Source organism: Lepidochelys olivacea (genome assembly GCF_965140295.1).
Source record: "Lepidochelys olivacea isolate rLepOli2 genome assembly, chromosome: 11".
Lineage (NCBI taxonomy): Eukaryota > Metazoa > Chordata > Testudines > Cheloniidae > Lepidochelys > Lepidochelys olivacea.
This window is the reverse complement of record NC_140421.1, coordinates 36,424,129-36,446,848: the sequence shown is the minus strand read 5'-3', so window position 1 is coordinate 36,446,848 and position 22,720 is coordinate 36,424,129. Positions and strand designations below refer to the sequence as shown.

The following is a 22,720-nucleotide window of genomic DNA, read 5'->3' as shown; positions in this document are numbered from 1 at the left end:
ACTATGTGACTTTTAGTGTGAGGCAGCAGGGTCCATATAGATACATAATGCACAGCAGACTAGTGAGGGGTAGATTTTCACCCCAGCTTTCCATGAACTAAGTGTTCAGGTAGACAAGCCTTAAGAGATGGCCCCTGCTCCAAAGAGCTTACAATCTTAATAGATAAGATGGGTAAAGTGTGGGGAAAACAACTGTAGCCTACAAGCAGAGTGAACAGAACTCTGCAAATAGTTAGTTCTTGTATTATTAGCAGAGTTTTTGTTTGTTTATATTTATTTAATATATATTTAATGTATTATAAAGCAAATGTTCGTCAGGAGGGAAGGCAAGAGGGGATACACTAATAAGAACAAAGGAAGGGAACATTGAGGGAGGGGAGGTAAGTGGGTTAGGGGGAAGAGAAGAATGAGACTGACGAGAAGTAACTGGGAGAGGGAGGACACAAACAAAGTGCCAGTCAGCAAAGGGAAAAGAATATCCAGAATAAAACAGTGAAAACTGTAGGAAAAAAAAGTCTGATGATATCGCCACTGTCCAAAGGTACCTGCAGAAACTGCTTCTGTAGCTTGTCTGCTGGCTGGCTTAAGTCTTTGACCCCACTGCTGGCTTAGCCTAAGGAGTTCCTCCCTTCTTCAAGCCTACATGATGGGGGAGGGATGTGACTGCATGGGGCCCAGTGCCCCTGGGGTTGTGAGTCTTCTCTGCACAGTTCTGGGTCCAAAATGGGTTTGGGGACTGAGGAAGTCCTGACTGTGAATCATCTTACTCCTGTTTCCTCAATGTGGATTCTGTTCTGGGCAGATGCCCAATGGTTACTAATTCAGGCAGTGTATTTGCTGGGGACCCTGAACATTCAGGATGACACACACATCCTTTCAGTGTAGTGGAGACTCAGACATGGTATTATGGAGGCGGATATTGTAGAAGTGGCACCTTGACAATATAGATCCATTTGTCTGTAATACAACTGAACACTGAAGAAACACAAAGTGTTTATTTTGCTATTAGGATGGTCCCAACCCCATTTTTGCCCTCTGATACTGTGTGTTTGACAATATTTCCCTGTCTGTATGATCTTTCATTTATTCAGATTGAATCTCATTTATGATTTCCTGCCCACACTTCCAAACTCTTAAAGTTTCTTTCTTTGTCGTGACTGGGGTTCATAAAATTTAATTAACATGCTTTCACACCTTCTTGCAGATCATTAATGAGGAAATTAAATAAGATCTGACCTAACATCAATCCTCATATCACCCCTCTTAATACCACCTTTTCAGATTTCATACATTTCTATTTGGTATTTTCCTTTGTTTACTACTCTTCAGCCAGTTTTCAAACTTTGTGACACTGTTCATATACAACCCCATTTTAATTAATTTTTCAACTAAGATTTCATGAGACAGTGTCAAATATTTCACTAAAATAAAAATGTCTTATACTTGTTACATTCCCTACATCAATTAATTTGGTAAATCCCATCAAAAAAGCAAATAGTTGTCTGGTGTGACTTGTTAAATAAATACAAATAATAATAAACTTCTAATTCACATACAGCAGTGTTAATTATATATTATTTTTATTGATTATTATTCCATTATTATTGTGTGATTTCCAAAGCAGTTTTGCAAACCAAAATGGGTTGGCTAATTCAAATGAATTCATATAAATACTTTATATGAATTAGTGAAACCACTTTGCATTTTGATATTAACTATTGATGAGTGATTTGTTAAACGATTGGGGGCATGGATCAGATTAGCAAGCAAAGTCACCCATTGTTAATCCATATTTAAATGGAATCTCAGACCAATACAAAATTTGATCACACAAAGCAAAATAATGAAGTCATATGAGAAAACTGTTTAAACTGCACAGTATATAATGGCATTCCTATGTTGCAAAAAATTAGATCCTTTTAGAGAGCTTCTTGGTTTAATAGAGTTGCCAAGAAAACAAACTGCAGTGATGATGTGCAATTTGAGGGAGGAATCATATGCTGGTGATAATAAGCAGTGCTGCGTATTCATGCAATTTCTTCTGTCCCCTAGAAGAAATGAACTATTTTGTACCACACTATTGTAGAAGAGGGATTTCTCTGAACTTGTTAGATTTTTGCAATTACAACCAGGAATGAAAAAAGGCTACTTGACAATGTTTTCTCTCTTATTATGTTCCTAGTTTAAGAAGCTGCATGCTCTTCTGATACAGTATACCTAACATTATAATTGAAGCATTTTAAAATGCTTGAGTGGTTAAGTGTCATGGCATATGATGCACCCATAATGTCTAGCATAAATTTAGGCATTAAAACCAGAGTGAAAATCTTTTCGCCACATCTTATTGACATCAGTTTTTGTGCTCATAGACTGGAATAGAAATCTTTATTTCTTTTGTCCCGCTTCTGAAAATTTTGGAGCTGCTTACTAGAAATTAGTAGTGTATTATACATTAATGTTTTTAGTCCAAAACACATCTGAGCATATTTAGTGGATTAAGTTTAGAAGTGTGTGCAACAAGAGTGATGTAGTGGTGGGAGTCTGCTATAGACCACTGGACCAGGGGGATGAGGTAGATGAGGCTTTCTTCCGGCAGCTCACGGAAGCTACTAGATTGCATGCCCTGATTCTCATGGGTGACTTTAATTTTCCTGATATCTGCTGGGAGAGCAATACAGCGGTGCATAGACAATCCAGGAAGTTTTTGGAAAGCGTAAAGGACAATTTCCTGGCGCAAGTGCTAGAGGAGCCAACTAGGGGGGGCGCTTTTCTTGACCTGCTGCTCACAAACCGGGTAGAATTAGTGGGGGAAGCAAAAGTGGATGGGAATCTGGGAGGCAGTGACCATGAGTTGGTTGAGTTCAGGATCCTGACGCAGGGAAGAAAGGTAAGCAGCAGGATACGGACCCTGGACTTCAGGAAAGCAGACTTCGACTCCCTCAGGGAACGGATGGCCAGGATTCCCTGGGGGACTAACTTGAAGGGGAAAGGAGTCCAGGAGAGCTGGCTGTATTTCAAGGAATCCCTGTTGAGGTTACAGGGACTGTCAAGGTTCCTCCCCCACTCTGAACTCTAGGGTACAGATGTGGGGACCTGCATGAAAAACCTCCTAAGCTTATCTTTACCAGCTTAAGTCAAAACTTCCCCAAGGTACAAAATATTACACCCGTTGTCCTTGGACTGGCCGCTACCACCACCAAACTAATACTGGTTACTGGGGAAGAGCTGTTTGGACACGTCCTTCCCCCAAAAATACTTCCCAAAACCTTGCACCCCACTTCCTGGACAAGGTTTGGTAAAAAGCCTCACCAATTTGCCTAGGTGACTACAGACCCAGACCCTTGGATCTGAGAACAATGAAAAAGCATTCAGTGTTTTACAAGAAGACTTTTAATAAAAAATAGAAGTAAATAGAAATAAAGAAATCCCCCCTGTAATATCAGGATGGTAGATACCTTACAGGGTAATTAGATTCAAAAACATAGAGAACCCCTCTAGGCAAAACCTTAAGTTACAAAAAAGATACACAGACAGAAATAGTTATTCTATTCAGCACAATTCTTTTCTCAGCCATTTAAAGAAATCATAATCTAACACATACCTAGCTAGATTACTTACTAAAAGTTCTAAGACTCCATTCCTGTTCTGTCCCTGGCAAGAGCAGCATACAGACAGACACAGACCCTTTGTTTCTCTCCCTCCTCCCAGCTTTTGAAAGTATCTTGTCTCCTCATTGGTCATTTTGGTCAGGTGCCAGCGAGGTTACCTTTAGCTTCTTAACCCTTTACAGGTGAGAGGAGCTTTCCCCTGGCCAGGAGGAATTTCAAAGGGGTTTACCCTTCCCTTTATATTTATGACAGGGACAAACCATCCCAATGAGTCAAAAGAATAGTAAATATGGCAGGCGACCAGCTTGGCTTAATGGTGAAATCCTAGCGGATCTTAAACATAAAAAAGAAGCTTACAAGAAGTGGAAGGTTGGACATATGACCAGGGAAGAGTATAAAAATATTGCTCGGGCATGTAGGAATGATATCAGGAGGGCCAAATCGCACCTGGAGCTGCAGCTAGCCAGAGATGTCAAGAGTAACAAGAAGGGTTTCTTCAGGTATGTTGGCAACAAGAAGAAAGCCAAGGAATGTGTGGGCCCCTTAGTGACAGAGGATGTGGAAAAAGCTAATGTACTCAATGCTTTTTTTGCCTCTGTTTTCACTAACAAGGTCAGCTCCCAGACTGCTGCGCTGGGCATCACAAAATGGGGAAGAGATGGCCAGCCCTCTGTGGAGACAGAGGTGGTTAGGGACTATTTAGAAAAGCTGGACGTGCACAAGTCCATGGGGCCGGACGAGTTGCATCCGAGAGTGCTGAAGGAATTGGTGGCTGTGATTGCAGAGCCATTGGCCATTATCTTTGAAAACTTGTGGTGAACCGGGGAAGTCCCGGATGACTGGAAAAAGGCTAATGTAGTGCCAATCTTTAAAAAAGGGAAGAAGGAGGATCCTGGGAACTACAGGCCAGTCAGCCTCACCTCAGTCCCTGGAAAAATCATGGAGCAGGTCCTCAAAGAATCAATCCTGAAGCACTTGCATGAGAGGAAAGTGATCAGGAACAGCCAGCATGGATTCTCCAAGGGAAGGTCATGCCTGACTAATCTAATCGCCTTTTATGATGAGATTACTGGTTCTGTGGATGAAGGGAAAGCAGTGGATGTATTGTTTCTTGACTTTAGCAAAGCTTTTGACACGGTCTCCCACAGTATTCTTGTCAGCAAGTTAAGGAAGTATGGGCTGGATGAATGCACTATAAGGTGGGTAGAAAGCTGGCTAGATTGTCGGGCTCAACGGGTAGTGATCAATGGCTCCATGTCTAGTTGGCAGCTGGTATCAAGTGGAGTACCCCAAGGGTCGGTCCTGGGGCCGGTTTTGTTCAATATCTTCATAAATGATCTGGAGGATGGTGTGGATTGCACTCTCAGCAAATTTGTGGATGATACTAAACTGGGAGGAGTGGTAGATACGCTGGAGGGGAGGGATAGGATACAGAAGGACCTAGACAAATTGGAGGATTGGGCCAAAAGAAATCTGATGAGGTTCAATAAGGATAAGTGCAGGGTCCTGCACTTAGGACGGAAGAACCCAATGCACAGCTACAGACTAGGGACCGAATGGCTAGGCAGCATTTCTGCGGAAAAGGACCTAGAGGTGACAGTGGACGAGAAGCTGGATATGAGTCAGCAGTGTGCCCTTGTTGCCAAGAAGGCCAATGGCTTTTTGGGATGTATAAGTAGGGGCATAGCGAGCAGATCGAGGGACGTGATCGTTCCCCTCTATTCGACATTGGTGAGGCCTCATCTGGAGTACTGTGTCCAGTTTTGGGCCCCACACTTCAAGAAGGACGTGGATAAATTGGAGAGAGTCCAGCGAAGGGCAACAAAAATGATTAGGGGACTGGAACACATGAGTTATGAGGAGAGGCTGAGGGAGCTGGGATTGTTTAGTCTGCAGAAGAGAAGAATGAGGGGGGATTTGATAGCTGCTTTCAACTACCTGAAAGGGGGTTCCAAAGAGGATGGCTCTAGACTGTTCTCAATGGTAGCAGATGACAGAACGAGGAGTAATGGTCTCAAGTTGCAGTGGGGGAGGTTTAGATTGGATATTAGGAAAAACTTTTTCACTAAGAGGGTGGTGAAACACTGGAATGCGTTACCTAGGGAGGTGGTAGAATCTCCTTCCTTAGAGGTTTTTAAGGTCAGGCTTGACAAAGCCCTGGCTGGGATGATTTAACTGGGAATTGGTCCTGCTTCGAGCAGGGGGTTGGACTAGATGATCTTCTGGGGTCCCTTCCAACCCTGATATTCTATGATTCTAGTGCAGCTTGGCATATACTTGGAAAAGACTATCACTGAAGAAAATGTGCTCACCACAATTGAATTTACCAGGCTAGCAGGAAGAAAAGGGGTGGACCACAAGAGGCTGGTTCAGGTGGGACTCTGACCCGCTATGTACACCCAGGAGAGAGAGGGTATTTACACCCCCTTCCCTCCAGACAGAAGCCTGTCTCACCTGATCCCTTGCATCTTGTTTTTATTCCTGCACGGCTTGGACAAAGCCCCTTTTAGCAAACGGATGACTGATATAGCACCAACACTGTCAGATATTTAGAAATAAACTGAGTATGGATGTGGTGCATGGAATCCAAATAATGAGCTGCTTAAATATTATGACAACAGGAGCCATGTAAGTACCTATATATAATATAATGACCAAGATTTTCAAGAATGGCTGCTTAAAAGTAGTCTCCTACTTTTGTATTTAGGCATCTAATTAAGTCGCCTGATTATAAGGAGTTCTGACCATACAAGATGCTCAGTATGTTTGAAACTCTGGCCACTTGTTTCAAGGGGAATTGACTTCAAAGGGAGCAGCATTAGATGAAAGCTGAGTATATTTGAAAATCATACCATAGGTGCCTAAAGTTAAGCTTCTCAATTCTTATTCAGGCATCACCTATAGTATGATTTTTAAAAATGGTCAGCATTGGTCTAATTCTGCTACCACTGAAGTCAATTTCCATTGAAAAGAATGATAACTCATCAACTTCAACACAAGCAGAGTTAGGTCAATGCTGAGCTACTCTGAAAGTTTTTCCTTTCTTCAGCACAATTTTGAAAATTCTGGCTATGGATTTTATGTGGACAGTACCTGCTAATTCTAATTTGTAGTGTTCTATAGCTGTGTCCCATAACAGGCTGCCTACAAGGAGGCTATATAGATTTGCATGATAATTAAAAAAGGAAAACAGTCCAAGTCAGCAAGGACTTTTACTCACTGATTAATGTGTATAAAAGGAAACTAAAGTATAGCCAGAAATCAAGCAAAAAAACTGCTTGCTTGAGGTTCTATTATCTTGGTGAGAAGTTCTGCTTTCTTAAAGGCCAATGAAATGGGGCATGTCCCCACCTCAATCAGGAGAAGGCGAATGAGCTCCTCTGGGTGCAATCCCTACCAAATAGACTCACCTGTACAGCCTGCTCTTGTTGGAGGAAGCAAACTTTAAAAGGAGAGCTGGCCCCAGGAAGGGGCACTAACTAGGAGGAAAGCTGTTGTGCCTCATAAGGAGTGGACTCTTGTTACAGAATAACTGAGAGGGGAAAAGCTAACAAGACTCCACTGCCAAAAGGTTTACCAAAACCATAAAAGGCCTTTGAAAGGGAGAAAGAGCTTTGAAGCTGCCTGAGTGTGACCCCCTGCCCACCACAGCACCTAACCCTGGTAGTTTTTATACTGTGAAAGGAAAATTTCAGATTTCAGCTATATTAGATAGCTAGGCTTAGGGCTTACAGTACAAAATGTTAACAAATATTTTCTCAATTACTCTAGCCATATATATAATTTAGTCAATTTATATTGCATACTTTTCTCTCTATTTTCTGTACTTGCCAATAAAATCTGTGCTTTGTTGAAGATAACTGGAATTGGATGTGGAGATCACTGAATGGGGATAATCACTGACACACAACTCAGCCAGAGAGATACATAGTTTTTTGTCATATGTTAAACTCTAAAAAATGTGTTTGTGGTTCTGTTCACCACAAAAAGGAAATACCCCCTTACCTCAACAGCTTCCAGTCTAGTAGAAAGATAGGTCTAAGAGAGATGCACTTAGAAAATCAGGGAAAGGAATAGCATTGTGTGTCCCCCCAGGGGAGTATTGTTTGGGGTTTTGCTTTTTAACTCACTTTTTTGGGGCAATGTAGCAAAAGTGTGTCTTTAGAAGGGATCTGAATAAGGAGAAGGTGATGGGATGGCATACTGGGGAAGGAATTACATGTACAGCAGCTGGCTTTGAAAAAAGCATGAACATTGGAACAGAAGTAGACAAATGAGACATCAAGGCTGGTGTCCTTGGCTGCTGACCAGTAATCTCAGAGTGAGCTAAGTGAGGAAGTGGTTAATGGCTTGAATACAGGGTCAAGGACCACAGAAGTTACAATCTCTCACGTAAAACAGTGCAACAAGGAAACTGGTGAAAGCAAGAATGGGCATAGTGTGAGAAAAGTAATGGGAAGTGTGGAAAGCTTTGTTACATCAGCAAACTAAAGTCTGGCTCCCAGTTGTCTGACTGTAGCATTTGGGCAAATACCAAATAGCTGGAAAAATGCTATTCAGCCAAAGCTGAATTAGAAGCTGAATTGTGCTTAAACATTAAATAATACATTTTCGTGTGTTTTACTTGACCACTTATTGCAGCAGAATGCTAGTAATAAAAACAGTATTTAGTCAACCTCACAATCTAATTCACCAGAATGTATTACATTGTTAATACCTTGCTGTTGTGACCATAATAAAATAAGCCTGATTCAGATTTCAATCACACTATTATAAAACCTGGGTACATTTTGTGAAGTAAATGGCATTATAACAGTGTAAAACTGAAGTGAGATCAGAATCTGGCCATCTTTGCTAATTATTCAAACTTTCTTTACTGGACCCCTATATTTAAAGCATATTTTTCTCATTTTACTGTTTTAATACAAATTGCAGGAGTGGATAATGACACAAATAGCCCCCCTAGAAGCTCCTGAAACCACTTAAACCTGTATTCTTTCAGGGTTTCTGAATTCACTCCTGATTAGGACTGTCTGATACAGTGGAGGAGGGCAGAGTGAGAGTGAGAGGGAGTGGGTGAAGAGGTAACTAATATTGGGGTGGTAGATGGGATAGGAATAACATTCAAAGGATAACTTGAACAGGGGAAATGGGAAGTGGATGGAGATGGTAGGGAAAGATGAAGGAAGTGGAACTTCCTCAAAACCTTACATCAACCTGGGCTGCAGCCCCATCAGAAATGGCTGTAAGGAAAAGTGGAGAAGCAATGGTCCAGCTGACCATGCTGCAGATACAGTAGAAAGGAAGCTGAACATCCTTCTATTTGGCTTCTGATAGGATTTTGAAAAAATATTTGTCCAAGGCCAAATATCAGAATTTACCTTGTATGCAGCCAAATACCTACACCAGGAGTGGCCAAACTTACTGACCTTCTGAGTCGCATACAATAATTTTCAGAAGTTTGAGAGCCGCAAGACACGCACAACCTGCCCCGTGGGGCGGTGCCTGCTGGGGTGTGGGACTTCTGCCCCAATGCCCCCGCACTGGGCCAAAGCCCTTAGAACCTCCACTCTGCAGGGCAGAAGCCCCTTGTCCCACCACAGGGCAGAAGCCCCGAGCTTCCCAGTCTTGTTGGGGGGTGGCAGCTCCAGGAGCCGCACTTTAACTGTAAAAGAGCCACATGCGGCTCACAAGCCACAGTTTGGCCACGCCTGATCTATACTCAAAGCTACATTTCAGTTCATCTCTACTTCATAGCCTGTCAGTGTTCCCAGTCCTCACACTTAACTCCAATGAGTTGCACTATTGCAAGTGTGGGCCAATGACTATGCCATGAATCTTGACTACTGGAATACAGAAGCATCCCTCTCTGTGCTGCTTTGCAGCAAATCTTGGTTGCAGAGCTGCAGGCTGCTTTTAGCTTCCATGGCAGGTTGACCTTTCCTTTGAATACACCTGATGCTTTGGAGCCAACATCCATGGCCTTCTGGAGCTCACATGGCTCAAAAGCCCATGAATATTTTCAGCTGGATCTGTCTTCAAGTATCTGCCTTAACTCTGAATTACCATGCGTGTGCCAGTTTGGATTACAGTAGTCACATTTCATGAATCTCTTTCTTTTTGGAGTTTTATTTTTATTTTGCCTATTTATAAAAAAGGTAAAAAATAATTTTAAAAGTAAGTGTAAAGACAAGAATGTCAATCCTAAAGAGGCTACTTGATTATTGTAACAAAGACATGCCAAGGCTTTTGCTGGAGGAAGTAACTATATAGTTTTGCTCTATCTAAAATTGTCCCAAAATGTACAAATATATATATATATATATATAGAGAGAGAGAGAGAGAGAGTTAAAAATTCTTGTGAAAAACAGTTACAACATGTTTAATAAAATAAGAGTCTACAACAAACTTATAAAAACTTCATCCACCATTGAAATGTGGCCAGCTCTTACAGGAACCGTTTAATAAATAGTTCATGACAAACCTATATAGTTGTTTAGGATAAGAAGTGTGTGAAGAGTTGTCTTCGCTAAAGGAGGCTATAGGGTGAATTTAATATATTAATTACCCAGTTTGGAATTTGCCCAGAACACCATGGTTTAGAGAGAACTTATCTTGCTTCCAATATTCTAAAGCCTGTGTTATGCAATATAACCTGCCATATGTTCATTGTTTTACTCACTTAGATGTTGAGTTATAAAGAATCCTATGATGACAAATTTCTATGTTTATGTTTCTGCGAGCCACACAGTTTTATGGATATTTTATTTAAGTTTTAACTATTCAAGTAAAAATGTATCCCTAATGAAAAATCTATAAACAAATTTAAATCCAAATTATATTTTTGTAATTAGTTTTGTTTAATGGTGATGCTAGTGAATCTAAAATGTTAATAGCACTGGCTAGCTCAAGACCTTGAGGAATAGACCAGTAAGTGCTATTCATGGATTTCCACACATTTATTTGCAGGGATGTATCTCATTCCTGACTTGCAACACTCTTGCTATTACCAGAGATCAATAGTTCTTCTGAATTCTGCCAAAGGTGTTTTTTTTGCTTTGTGTGGGGCTACAGCTGGAGGCCACAGAGCCCAGGACAAAAAATAGAAGCAAGAATGTCCTCTAAAACAGCAGCCTCACACCAGTTCATTTGCTCCCATTCCTGCACCCCCGGGCGCTCAACCCCCTCACACTCACAAGGTGTTGTGTCTGCCACCTTGGTGTTTTTCTTCAACTTCATTTTTAATCTTTTCCTCTTCTTTCTAGGCTTATCCCCCCTTGTAGACCTCCTCTCCTGATCACTCCTCTATTCACTTTTTTCTTCTGCTTCCTTCTTCTCTCTGGGTACTTTGCTTCTTGTTTTCCAAGTCCCACCCCATAGCTGATCCACATATGTGAGGATGGCCATTAGTTCAGGGTTCTGCATGCTGTTAGTTTGTGTTGAAGGTGCTGTGTGATGACTCTGTCACCTTTACAGAATTCTCTATGTACTGGTTCCCCAAAGCTGCAGAAAAAGACAACCCTTGCTAGGCGCGCCACTGCGTTCGTGAGGGTGACTGCTGCAGTCAGTCCTTTTCCTCAACCATCCGTCCCCCCAGCAACACCCCATAGCAGCAACTCCGGTTTTGTAAGCTGGACAGATGTCTATTATGGACTATGATGAGATAGCTAAACTTATTATTGCTTGTCATTTTGAACAGAAACTTAAACCCAGGGTCTCCGCATCTGCAAGCCTAGTGTACTATTTAGCCCAGAGCAAGTTGTCTAATTATAAGCCCTTGAAAATAAAGGAATAGAATGGAAACAATGAGGACGTACGGTCATTTTACAAAATCCCTTTGCTAGTCTTGTACTTATGCCAACAATAATCAAAGACATATCTGTGTGCCAATGTTTTAGTGGACTGAAAAAGCTCAGTAGTCAGCTTTTTCTTAGGTTCCAGATGAAGACATAACGCAAGTCCCAGTGCTCTAAGGACAAAAACAGAGCCATGACAAATATCACAAAGTTGAGTATTTTTGTCACTTGTGCATTTCTTTGAGTAAGATATGAATGGTGTAGCACAGAATATAGCAATAATTAGATAGTACTGTTTTATTATCTATATTCTAGGTAGGTGACATATTATTTAAAATAATTAATTCTTGATTCTATAAGGTTCTGCACCGAAACTTTTACTTTCACCAGTAACTTGTCTTCAGATGTCATAAAAGTCTTTGTAGATGCCTTCAGGCAATTTAGTTTAGCTTATTCAGATATAAAAAACATTTATGGCATGTCTTCAGCTCAAAGACATTTTACTTCACTTCTGAGAGGTTTCAAATATAAGTACTAGAAAAAAGGAATCACATATAAAAGAAATATAATGCATACACTCAGCAGCAGAAGTAATCAAATATAAAAGCACTGTTAGAAATCAGTGAAAATTAATTTAAACTTATGTAAAACAGAATATACCTGGACAAAAATGTGTGGCTATATGTTCTGCTCAAGTCCTCCAGCCACCAGTTAATGGAGGAAAGTGACTGAGAGAAAAGTGCAATAGGGTATATCACAAAATGTCATGCTAAAATATACTCCAACATATTCTATGGCATTTTTTTGTATGATGGGATCTTATGATATAGTAGTCACCCAGAAATCAGGTTCTCTAACTAACTCCATGGACTGGGATGTATACATGAGGAATAGCATGTCTTGAACCTAGGCTTCCAGCCAGTGCTCAGCCCATGGTTGACACCTGGCAGCTCACTGGAACCTTGGGAGAAGGGGGCTAGCAGAGCATTAGCTCACCAAGAGCTCAGCTGAGAAAGTTCCTGATTGGGGGAGATGTCCGGCCCCGCTGGCTGGCCCAGATGTACTAAAGCCAGAACGAGGCACAGGAAGGTGTCTGAACTGCCCCTATGGACCCTGTCACCTGTTTTTTGCCTCCCAACCTGTTCCTGCCTCTTTATCCCAGATCCCCATCTGCTCCTGGTTCCCTCTTTCCTGCTTTGCTCCAGGTTCATGTTCCTATATCCTACTGACTCCCAGCACTGGCTTCGACCCATGGCTTGACCACTGGTTCATCCCCTGTCTCTGACTCCAATCTGACTTTAACCCTTGACTTGATTCCTGACTCTGCCTTCAGCTTTGACACCTGGCTTTGGATCCTGGCACTTGACTCTAACCATGACTGCCAATGCCCTACCTAGTCCTTACAGTATGTTATAAACATTTACCATTCCTCTTACCCAGAAGCTGCTGCAACATGGTACCTGTTATCTGTGAAAGAACAGATTTTCAGGGAAGTGTGTTGCCACCTTTTTATTACTTGGTCCAAATCCTACAGGTTTTTTTTTTTTTTAAATATCCCTCTTTAAATGCACTTTTTGCATGGAGGACATTTGAACTTATTTTAATTTTCTAAATGTCTAAAATTCTCCATCTCTCTTTGAATTCTGACTGCTACTGTTCACATTCCAGTAACTGAATTGCATCTTAGGTGAACGGTAGTAACTAAGCTTAAGTGCAGTGAGATTTACATAAAAATTCCAGATTCATCTAGTAAACAGGGAAGGCTAGATTCATACTTGTGCTGGCACTAGGAATAGAGAGGAAGCAGTTTGAACCTCCTCTATTCAGGGGCAGCTGAGGACTGGTGTAGCTCCCAGTAATGCCACAGAATTGCTGGGGTGCAGGACTGCCTTGATCATGCATCTAGATAAATTAGAGGATTGGGCCAAAAGAAATCTGATGAAGTTCAACGAGGACAAGTGCAGAGTCCTGCACTTAGGACGGAAGAATCCCATGCACAGACTAGGGATGGAATGTCTAGGCAGCAGTTCTGCAGAAAAGGACCTAGGGGTTACTGTGGACGAGAAGCTGAATATGAGTCAACAGTGTGCCCTTGTTGCCAAGAAGGCCAATGGCATTTTGGGATGTATAAGTAGGGGCGTTGCCAGCAGATTGAGGGACATGGCTGTTCCCCTCTATTCGACATTGTTGAGGCTTCATCTGGAGTACTGTGTCCAGTTTTGGGCCCCACACTACGAGAAGGATGTGGAGAAATTGGAAAACGTCCAGCAGAGGGCAACAAAAATTAGGAGGGGACTGGAACACATGACTTATGAGGAGAGGCTGAGGGAACTGGGATTGTTTAGTCTGCGGAAGAGAAGAATGAGGGGGGATTTGATAGCTGCTTTCAACTAGCTGAAAGGGTGTTCCAAAGAGGACGGATCTAGACTTTTCTCAGTGGTAGCAGATGTCAGAAGGAGGAGTAATGGTCTCAAGTTGCAGTGGCGGAGGTTTAGGTTGGATAGTAGGAAAAACTTTTTCAATAGGAGGGTGGTGAAACACTGGAATGCGTTACCTAGGGAGGTGGTGGAATCTCCTTCCTTAGAAGATTTTAAGGTCAGACTTGACAAAGCCCTGGCTGGGATGATTTAGTTGGGGATTGGTCCTGCTTTGAGCGGGGGTTGGACTAGATGACCTCATGAGGTCCCTTCCAACCCTGATATTCTATGATTCTTCCTGACCCCAGTCTTCCCTCTCCTTATCTTGAAATGCTGCATGTTCCAGGAGTCCTGCAAACTCTATGCAGAGCTGGTGGAGCTAGGTCTGTCCTTGGAAAAGAGGTTCCTGCAGTTGGAGTATTTCCAGAGGTGGAGGAGATTATATTTGTCCAACAGCCTCTTTGTACCAGCTGGACTGACGTAGGGCAAATGATGCCTTGGGCTTAGAGTGTTTCACAAAATAATTAAAGAACATATTTCAGAGTAGCAGCCGTGTTAGTCTCTATCCGCAAAAAGAAAAGGAGTACTTGTGGTAGCTCACGAAAGATTATGCTCAAATAAATTTGTTAGTCTCTAACGTGCCACAAATACTCCTTTTCTTTTTAAAGAACGTAGTGTAACACTGATTTAAAAACACCTGTGGTACCCATATTACAGCATTAGCTATCAACAATGCAGCTGCATTGCTTCTATGTCACTACTGTGGAGAGGGCTCAGGAAATTTTGCCACCTTGTCATAAAATCTTTTTCAGAGCATGTTTTTATGATATGGTGGTGAAAATGCTTGAGCCCTGTGTACGCTAACCTAACAGTGTTGTTACCACTGGTTTAGCTTTGTCCTGGGTGGTAGTTGCTATAATATGGGGTACACATTTTTCCCAATGTAGGCGGGGCACTATAAGCATAATATTAACAATGACAGTGTTTTAAAATGAAAACAAGCTAACCAAATAAACAAACAGAAGTGAACAGTGTTCCAATAACGATCCTAAGAAGAATCATGCCTTTTAAGACCAATTGTAAGGAAAAGGCACATAGGTCAACAGACTCAAGTGACAAGTGCTCAAACCTGTAAGGTGTGGAAGAAAAGTGTTGCTCAGCCAACGGGGCCCAGGGGAGTCTCAAACAGCTATCTGGGCAAATGTGGCAGCTCAGTTTTCAGTCTCCAGAGAAAGCCTGTTAAAGTAATTTTCAGCTTCCCCTTTTGACTAGAAATAAGGTGTGGATTTGACTACAGGATCCTTATTATTGCTGAGTATATTAATATGAAGAAGGTGTCTTGGTCAGGCTGTTTCAGGAAGATATCAGCAAAGGCCATATCCTTGTATCCCAGCATGAAAAAATCTTAAAAGAATAAAAGTTTCAGCATCACTGCATGTTACCGGGTTGCTTGCTGAATTCACAGTCTGCCTTAACCATTTTCGCCCTGTATCAGTGTCTTCTGCCCTCTCCAGAATTTCTGTGACTCCACTGTTACTTTACCTTTCATGGTTCTCTAGCCTTTTCCTTGAGAAAAGTTCTCTCCATTTTTATATTCCTCTTCCATCTGCTGTAGCTTATCAACAGGAGTCCCCGTTCTGTTTTTCGCATTATACCCGATGTAGTATTGATGGTATCTATTGTTTTGTTTTGCTATGCACTGTACCCACACTAAATGTGAGGAGTGCTTGTGTTGGCATGACAGGAGCTTTTCCCACCTTGTCCGATGTGCGCCTTTTGTGGATGGACAGATAGTTCAGTCTTTTGTCCTCTTTTCTAACACTAAAGTTCACTCCATTTTTAAAATAATATTTCACATTCATATGGTGTCTATTAAAATAAACAGAACAGTAAAAACTAAATATTTATAATAATTCTCTTTTTTCGCTGTTAAAAATAACGATTAAATCTTTAGCAAATAAGATCCTCAAGGTCTTTTTAAAATGAGTTAATGCTGCGGCAATTCCCAGATCAGAAGTTAGGAGCACCATTCTGCTCCTGGCTGGCCCTGATCAAAATTCCTATTTCCTCTCATCTAAAAGGCTTGGAGGTTTGGTTCACATGGTGGTATCAGTTTGGTAAAATATATGAGATGTAACTACTTGGGCATTTAAATTATGAGCATTTATTGTTATAGAAAGCATAAATTTGTTTTTGCTGTTAAAATTAGGTGTGGTGTTAAATAACCAGGTGTGGTGGGTTTTTTCCTTCACTATTTTTCCTAACTTATTTGCATTTTTTTTGTAGGACATTCTTATGCAAGAGGCTAAACGTAATTAAATTTGCAGGATGAAAAGATGGCACAGGCATTGCTGGTACCACCAGGACCTGACAGCTTCTGCTATTTTACTAGAGAATCTCTCGCAGCTATTGAAAAGCGTGCCACAGAAGAAAAAGCTAAAAAACCCAAACAAGATCATACAGATGACGATGATGAAGATGGCCCAAAGCCAAATAGTGACTTGGAAGCAGGAAAGACACTGCCATTTATTTATGGTGACATACCTCCGGGAATGGTGTCCGAGCCCTTGGAGGACCTGGACCCATATTATATCAATAAAAAAGTGAGTGTTTATTAAGACTGCTGGTTGGATGCCTCTTTTGACAGTCGGGCAAAATTCTGTAGAGCAATTGAATTTTTTTTCCTGTTCTCTCTCTCCCTCTTGCGAAAGTAAATGCATTATGTTATTTTCATTATAATATATCTGATCCTTTAATCTAATTGTACCTTTCAGTATTTAATACTGGGAGAAATTGCTGGAGAGTAATCGTCTACACAGAGTAGCATTATTCTATGAACTATTAATGATAGAGGTTAAGAGTTTAATCACTGTATTTTTAGAGCAATCAAGCCACAACACTATACTGAGAGGCTATTGGCCTGACTCCAATCTGATTTATGCCACTTTTATACTGCTGTAACCCCATAGGCTTTAACTGAGTTACACCTGATTGATACCAGGTAAGTGGCACAAAATTGGCCTGCAGATTGTTGAAAACAGATTCTGGGATGGAAAAGGTTGTAGGTAACAGGGTAGTGCCAGCCCATCTTCAACTGGCAGTTTGTGGTATTCATCATAGTAAAGTTGGGATATGCAGGAGAGTTTTATGGCTTTGAAGGCTAGTTCAGGAAGGGTGTTCTATGCATAAGGGGCAGTGTGCAAAGAGTTCAAAGATGCTTGTGGTAGAAGTGGACAAGTAAGTGGATAAGGCTGTGGATATAAAGTTGCAGTTCCTTAGCACATAATGTATTTATATTTGTAAAAGAGTTTGTAACCCACAAGAAGCACACTCCAGCCCCCAACCAACTGCATAATCATATTGTCCTCACCCTGACCGTACCCTTCTCCGACTCCTTCTTGTGTTGTCATCTCCTCCTATTATTTTCTCCGTCTTCACCTAAGATCTGATTCTGCAACCCCTTAACTCACTCAAGCTATCCCTTTAACTTCTATGCAGTTTACCTTATCTATTGCACCATACATTCTAGGATCTGGTAATGAATATCCTGACCATCTTCAAAGGAGCCTGATAGCCCCACTTGACTCTGCTTGTGATAGCAAACACCACTCAATAAAAGAGGGGACTGATTCAGCTGGCTAAAAATTTGGGAAAACTTCTGAATGTTGATTGTAAACAGCAAACAATAATTAAAGAATAGAATCAAAATACTGAATGGAGGAAACCTCCTATAGGGATCACAGTAAAGTTGAGTCTTGAGGAAGAATTTGAAAAAAGAGTTTTGTGGCTTTGAAGACTAGTTTAGTAAGGGTGTTCCATGCATAAGGAACCATGTGCAACAGGTACAAAGATGTATGTGGGAGAAATGGACAAGTAAGCAAATAATCACCTTGGTGTGACCATGTTTTTTCACCTTTCCTTTGTTTTATTATATTCTCAAGCCGTGAAACATCAACTTTTTTCAGTGTCCTTTTTTTCTCTTAAATTTATTTTCAGGGTTTTCATTTTTATTTTTTCTCTTAAGCTCTCTCTTTCTAAAAGACATGTTTTGATCCAGCCTGTTTGTTTTATCTTCAGCATTTGCTTTGTTTTCTTTCTCTGCTCTCCTTTCTTTTCTCTTTCCCATTCCCTCTTCATTCTGTTTCTCTTCACTATTGCCTCTGTCCTCTTCATTTCTCCCTCTCCCCCAAGTTGTCTCTTTCTCTTCTGCAGTCCCTCCTGCTTAGATTTTTTTTTTTTGCACTCCCTTCCCATAAACCATCTTCCCTGCTTTTCCACTTCCCCCACAGCTCTGTCCTTCTATGGTCTGACTGAAACTCTCCTTCACAAACAAGCCTTGCTGCTGCCCTAATGAACTTCTCTCCACAGGCTGGTACTCTGTTCTCTTATACTCCTACACATTGGCTTTTCTACACCTGACTCCTCCCTGCCTCATTACTGCTCCATCCAACATTTCCTTTCTGACCACATACCTGCAAGTAAGCAGAAGGCTACAATGCAGCATCTGCTGCTTTCAGGGGAGATAAAAACTGATGATTTAAAAAAATTAGATTTTTTTATTTAAATTTCATTTTTCTTTCTAAAATAAACCAATTTAAAACGAAATTTGAATGTATGACTGTATTAAAGATAACATTTACTATAATCTATTAAAATCATTTGAATTAAATGAAATAGTGTTCAAGCAGCCTAAGTAAACTGCTGAAGTGAAAAAATGTATCATCCAAAAAATTTTGCCCAACTTGAGTGGTGGCCACTTTGTATACAGGAAATTTGCTGAGTTTGAAGCCAAGTACTGTGAAATTATATGAAACTTTAAAAACCCACAGACACACAATACTGTAAGACTTGTAAGATAAACTTGCAAGAGTTGGCAGCAATGGATATAGGAAGGTGACTAATAGGCTGGGGATCAGTGAGCAGCTTCCCACTAAAAAAAAATCAGAAGGCAGATAAAGAATACACTACAAATGATCTAAATATCTAAAAAAATACTTATGAATTTTAGGCCAATATGTTTTTATGGCAGTCTGAGTTAAGATTTTTAAATGCTTGAAGTTGGCAAAACTGTAGATAGCTCACAGAGGTAAGAGAAGTCCCCTTTTTCCTATATTGTACCATATTATAAGATGACTAGCAAAAAGAGAACTTTACAAAAATATGAGTATAGGAGACAAATTGTTGGTAGAGAACCTCTAGAGGAGGCTTTGGACTATATGTGACTCTACCAGCAGGGGCATCATACTAAATTGGTGTTTGGTGATTGTGGGAGGTCTGAACTTCACAGAACTGTAATAGAAGAAGGAAGTGAAAAAGTAAACAGCCCCTTATCTTGTTCATTTGGAAAAATCCCATGATACTAACATTGCTGGTCTACTGTAGTTAGAGTTGCTTCCCTTAGCAGCATTGTTTTTTTTTTAAATTACAGCTCCATGTTCAATATTAAAAATTAACATTCTCCTTGAGTGGAAAGTAAAGTAGATTCCAATATGTGATTACAAAACCCATCACTTACTAATGAAGATGAAATAAATTGCACTTGTGTAGTTAATTAATGTGGAAAGAGAGTGCATAGCTAATATATTAGGGTCATTTAGGCAACTCGAAGAAATATAAGTGTAGGGCAGAGAATAACTTTTTTTTCTTTCCATTTTTGGATACCATAGCAGCAGCTTGGTTTTGTGCAGTATTTTCAATTAAAAGGTTTTTGCATTATGTTCATTTGACCCCTTGTCTGATTTCCTGTATTATTCTACAGCCAAAGTATTTAAAAAAACCCACCCAATCTTATGCTAAACGCTAGTAGTGGACATCCTCAACAAACCTAAAGCTAATTTCTGACCATCAGTGAACTCAAAACGTCACGTGGGGACAAGGAAGTTGGATACAAAGGTTTAGAACGACAAACTAGTCAGGGACTAGCTAACCCATTCGCAGTAATGAGTAAACTTCAGACCCTGTTTACTGCAACTGGCATCTGTTCTTAAATGTCTAGCAACCTGATTCTTTGAACAAAAGAAGAATGGACATAAGTGACTAATGAGAATTACTCATCCCCCTTGCTGATGCTATCACTTATCCAGTTAGGAGAAAGTACTTTTAATCATAGAGGTTGTTGCAATCAGGAGAAAATTGTATATGAATTGGAATCTGGCAACTGACTCTGCTGCAGCAATGACCTTAAGATGGGCAGTATTTTCCCATCACAACTGACAGAAAGTCAATCCTGGGAGTGGGAGGCAATCTGTGTCAGCATGACTCCCTTCTAACAACAGACACATTCCGTGGGTGGTCTTTCACAGCCTAATTTCCCCACTATATGTACCAGACCAGTGACCTTGGGGAAAGGGCAGCTTCCTTAGCTTGGTTTCTCCCCCACCAAAGTGGGGTCCAATTTACCTCCCGCCAGAGAGGAGACCTTGTGGGAGTGAGGAAGTTAGGGAGAGGGCAGCATCTCTAATCACATAAAGTACTAGTTTTTACAGAGTGCAAGCAACTTAGAAAGCAGCGATATTGTGATATTACAAAGCAGAGTCAAGGAATTTGACAAAGACTGAAAGGAATTGTAGTAATACCCTGAAGAAGTTTCAGGCAGGATCAAAGATCAAAGTGAATCCCAAACACATTTGGAATAGAAATAACAAAAATCTAGAAGAGGACCACCTACAGGAAAATACTGACTGTGTGTCCTTTAAGCCAACATGTAAATGACAATAAATACACAAAACTGAGTGTTCACAGACAAAGTCAGTAAGGTAGCCATGCTATAACTGAGAACAGAGTTTGTCCTTTTGGATCTCTTTCATGGTCTCGGGCTGCTGGGACTGATGCCAGCTGGCATTTTTGTTATTCCCTTCATTTGCCTATGGACAGACTTATTCAGGAAATTCATATAATTGATACTACTGTTATTTAAAATCTAAACTCAAAATACAGTGATTTTCTAATTACATTTAAATTCTTTAGGGACAGATTATCATACCTTTAATCACAGTGAATACAGTACTTTACCATTTGTGGAGGAAGATAACTGCTAAGATACAGTCAGTATATCGGAATTTCCCCTTAGCATGTTTGAGTGCAATACAATGTATTTGATTTTATTTGTAACCTTGATTTTACTTAAATACTTGATTTTATTGTTATAAATTGTCTTTATATGTCTGAAAATGTGTAATATAAATGAAATAAAAATACATGTTTATTTTAGTGATGAAAGGCCATATTCTGCTGCCATTAACACTGATGACAAAATTTCCCATTGATATTATATGCGTTGAATCCTGATCCCATTAAAATTTCTATAACACAAATTTTAGAACATTCGAAAATTAACAGTGGATAACTTAAATCAGCTGTTTCCTTAGAAATTCGGCATTTACTTGCCACAAGTGATGAACAGAATAGGACTTTCACTTCTAAAGGCTCAGTCCTACAAGGTGGACAGTTCCCTTGAGGACAGGGGAACAAAGTGCCAGAGTTGAAAATGCTATGTACACTGCACTTTCATTGTATATTCTTCTTTTCCAGACTTTCATAGTACTGAATAAAGGAAAGACAATTTTCCGTTTCAGTGCCACATCTGCCTTGTACATTTTAACTCCTGTCAACCCTGTTAGAAAAATTGCTATTAAGATTTTGGTACATTCATATCCTTTTCAAGTGGTTAATTTCAAATGGGACTGTTTTAAAAAGTATCATTACTGAAATAACACTTTTCATTTAAATATACAAATAACTGCTCTTGTATCTGTACATACATTCATTGAACATACTCCAATCACTCTTAAAAAGCATCAGTGTCACAACTGCAGTACGCAGCTCATCCCAAACCACAGAATTCCACACTGAATCACCCACTACTGTCAGATTTTAAATATTTGGTTTTAGATACAACTTTAAGCCTTTCTCCTCCAATGAGCTCTATGTGGGAAGACTCCTGCATCCATGCAGAGTCCCAATGACTTCATTAATAAGAAATAACTGAGTCTGATCCTGTTACTCATGCAAATAGTCCCATTAAGTCTGATGACACTAATTAACTTTAGAGGACTACTTAAATAAGTAAAGAGCTATTTGTATGGGCACATTGGTATTGTTTTCTTCATTAGGTGGAATGTGCTCCAAAAGTGATCAGAATCAGAGTAAAGGAAAATATTTTCATATATTAGAGTAACAACTTAGGCTCTACACATCCTCCTGCATCATGATCTGCTAGCTTTGACCCCTGGGCCTGTGTCGAGTCCCATCGGCTCCACACACACATAAGGCTCAACATTAATGTATCTTAATGCAGAACTGCGGCTTTCAACAATAAACTAAAGGCAAGGTTCATGTTTGCAGCTGCAGTATGTTTATAGTACCTGACATCAGCCGTTGGTCATTTACACTGTCAGAAAATAGTCAGCAATAGATAATGGAATGGCAATATACGTGTAAAGCATGCACACTTACCACCCAATTTTACAAATGTCTCAGATCACTCAGAGCCCTGTAATATTAGGGGAGTGTAAAATAACCATAGTCCATAGAGTATTATAAATTCTTTTTTATGACTGCAAATTCACTTTAATCCAGTTAAGAAAGTGCAATCCACTGAAATATTAAGTAGTATATTTATGTAATTAAAATTCATGCTCCAATCCTGCAATGAGCTTCCATGCAACCCTATTGATATCAGAAACTTCAACTGAGCAACAGTGCAAATGTTGAAGAAAACACAACCAATGCAAGTAGCTAGTTTCATGTGAGTCCTAACTCATGTGAGTAGACCTCATCAGTAATCCTACTGGTTTTAGATGGGACTACCCAAGTGAGTAAATTGTAGGCCGAGATCCATTTTTTTTGTTACTCATATTACATTAGCATCTGAAGTCTAAATCAGGATTAGTCCACATTG

General features: G+C 40.3%; 1 protein-coding gene across 1 annotated transcript in view; it reads left to right on the top strand.

Annotated features, from left to right (window-relative positions):
• Positions 1-22,720, top strand: part of LOC311528424 (sodium channel protein type 2 subunit alpha-like) — a 119,281-nt gene that overhangs the window by 8,215 nt on the left and 88,346 nt on the right. Inside the window, exons 2-3 of the mRNA XM_084643446.1 lie at positions 16,108-16,424; positions 21,352-21,462. Of these exons, the coding sequence (XP_084499572.1) occupies positions 16,158-16,424; positions 21,352-21,462 (378 nt within the window). The 5' untranslated portion in view covers positions 16,108-16,157. The remainder of the gene's footprint in view (positions 1-16,107; positions 16,425-21,351; positions 21,463-22,720) is intronic.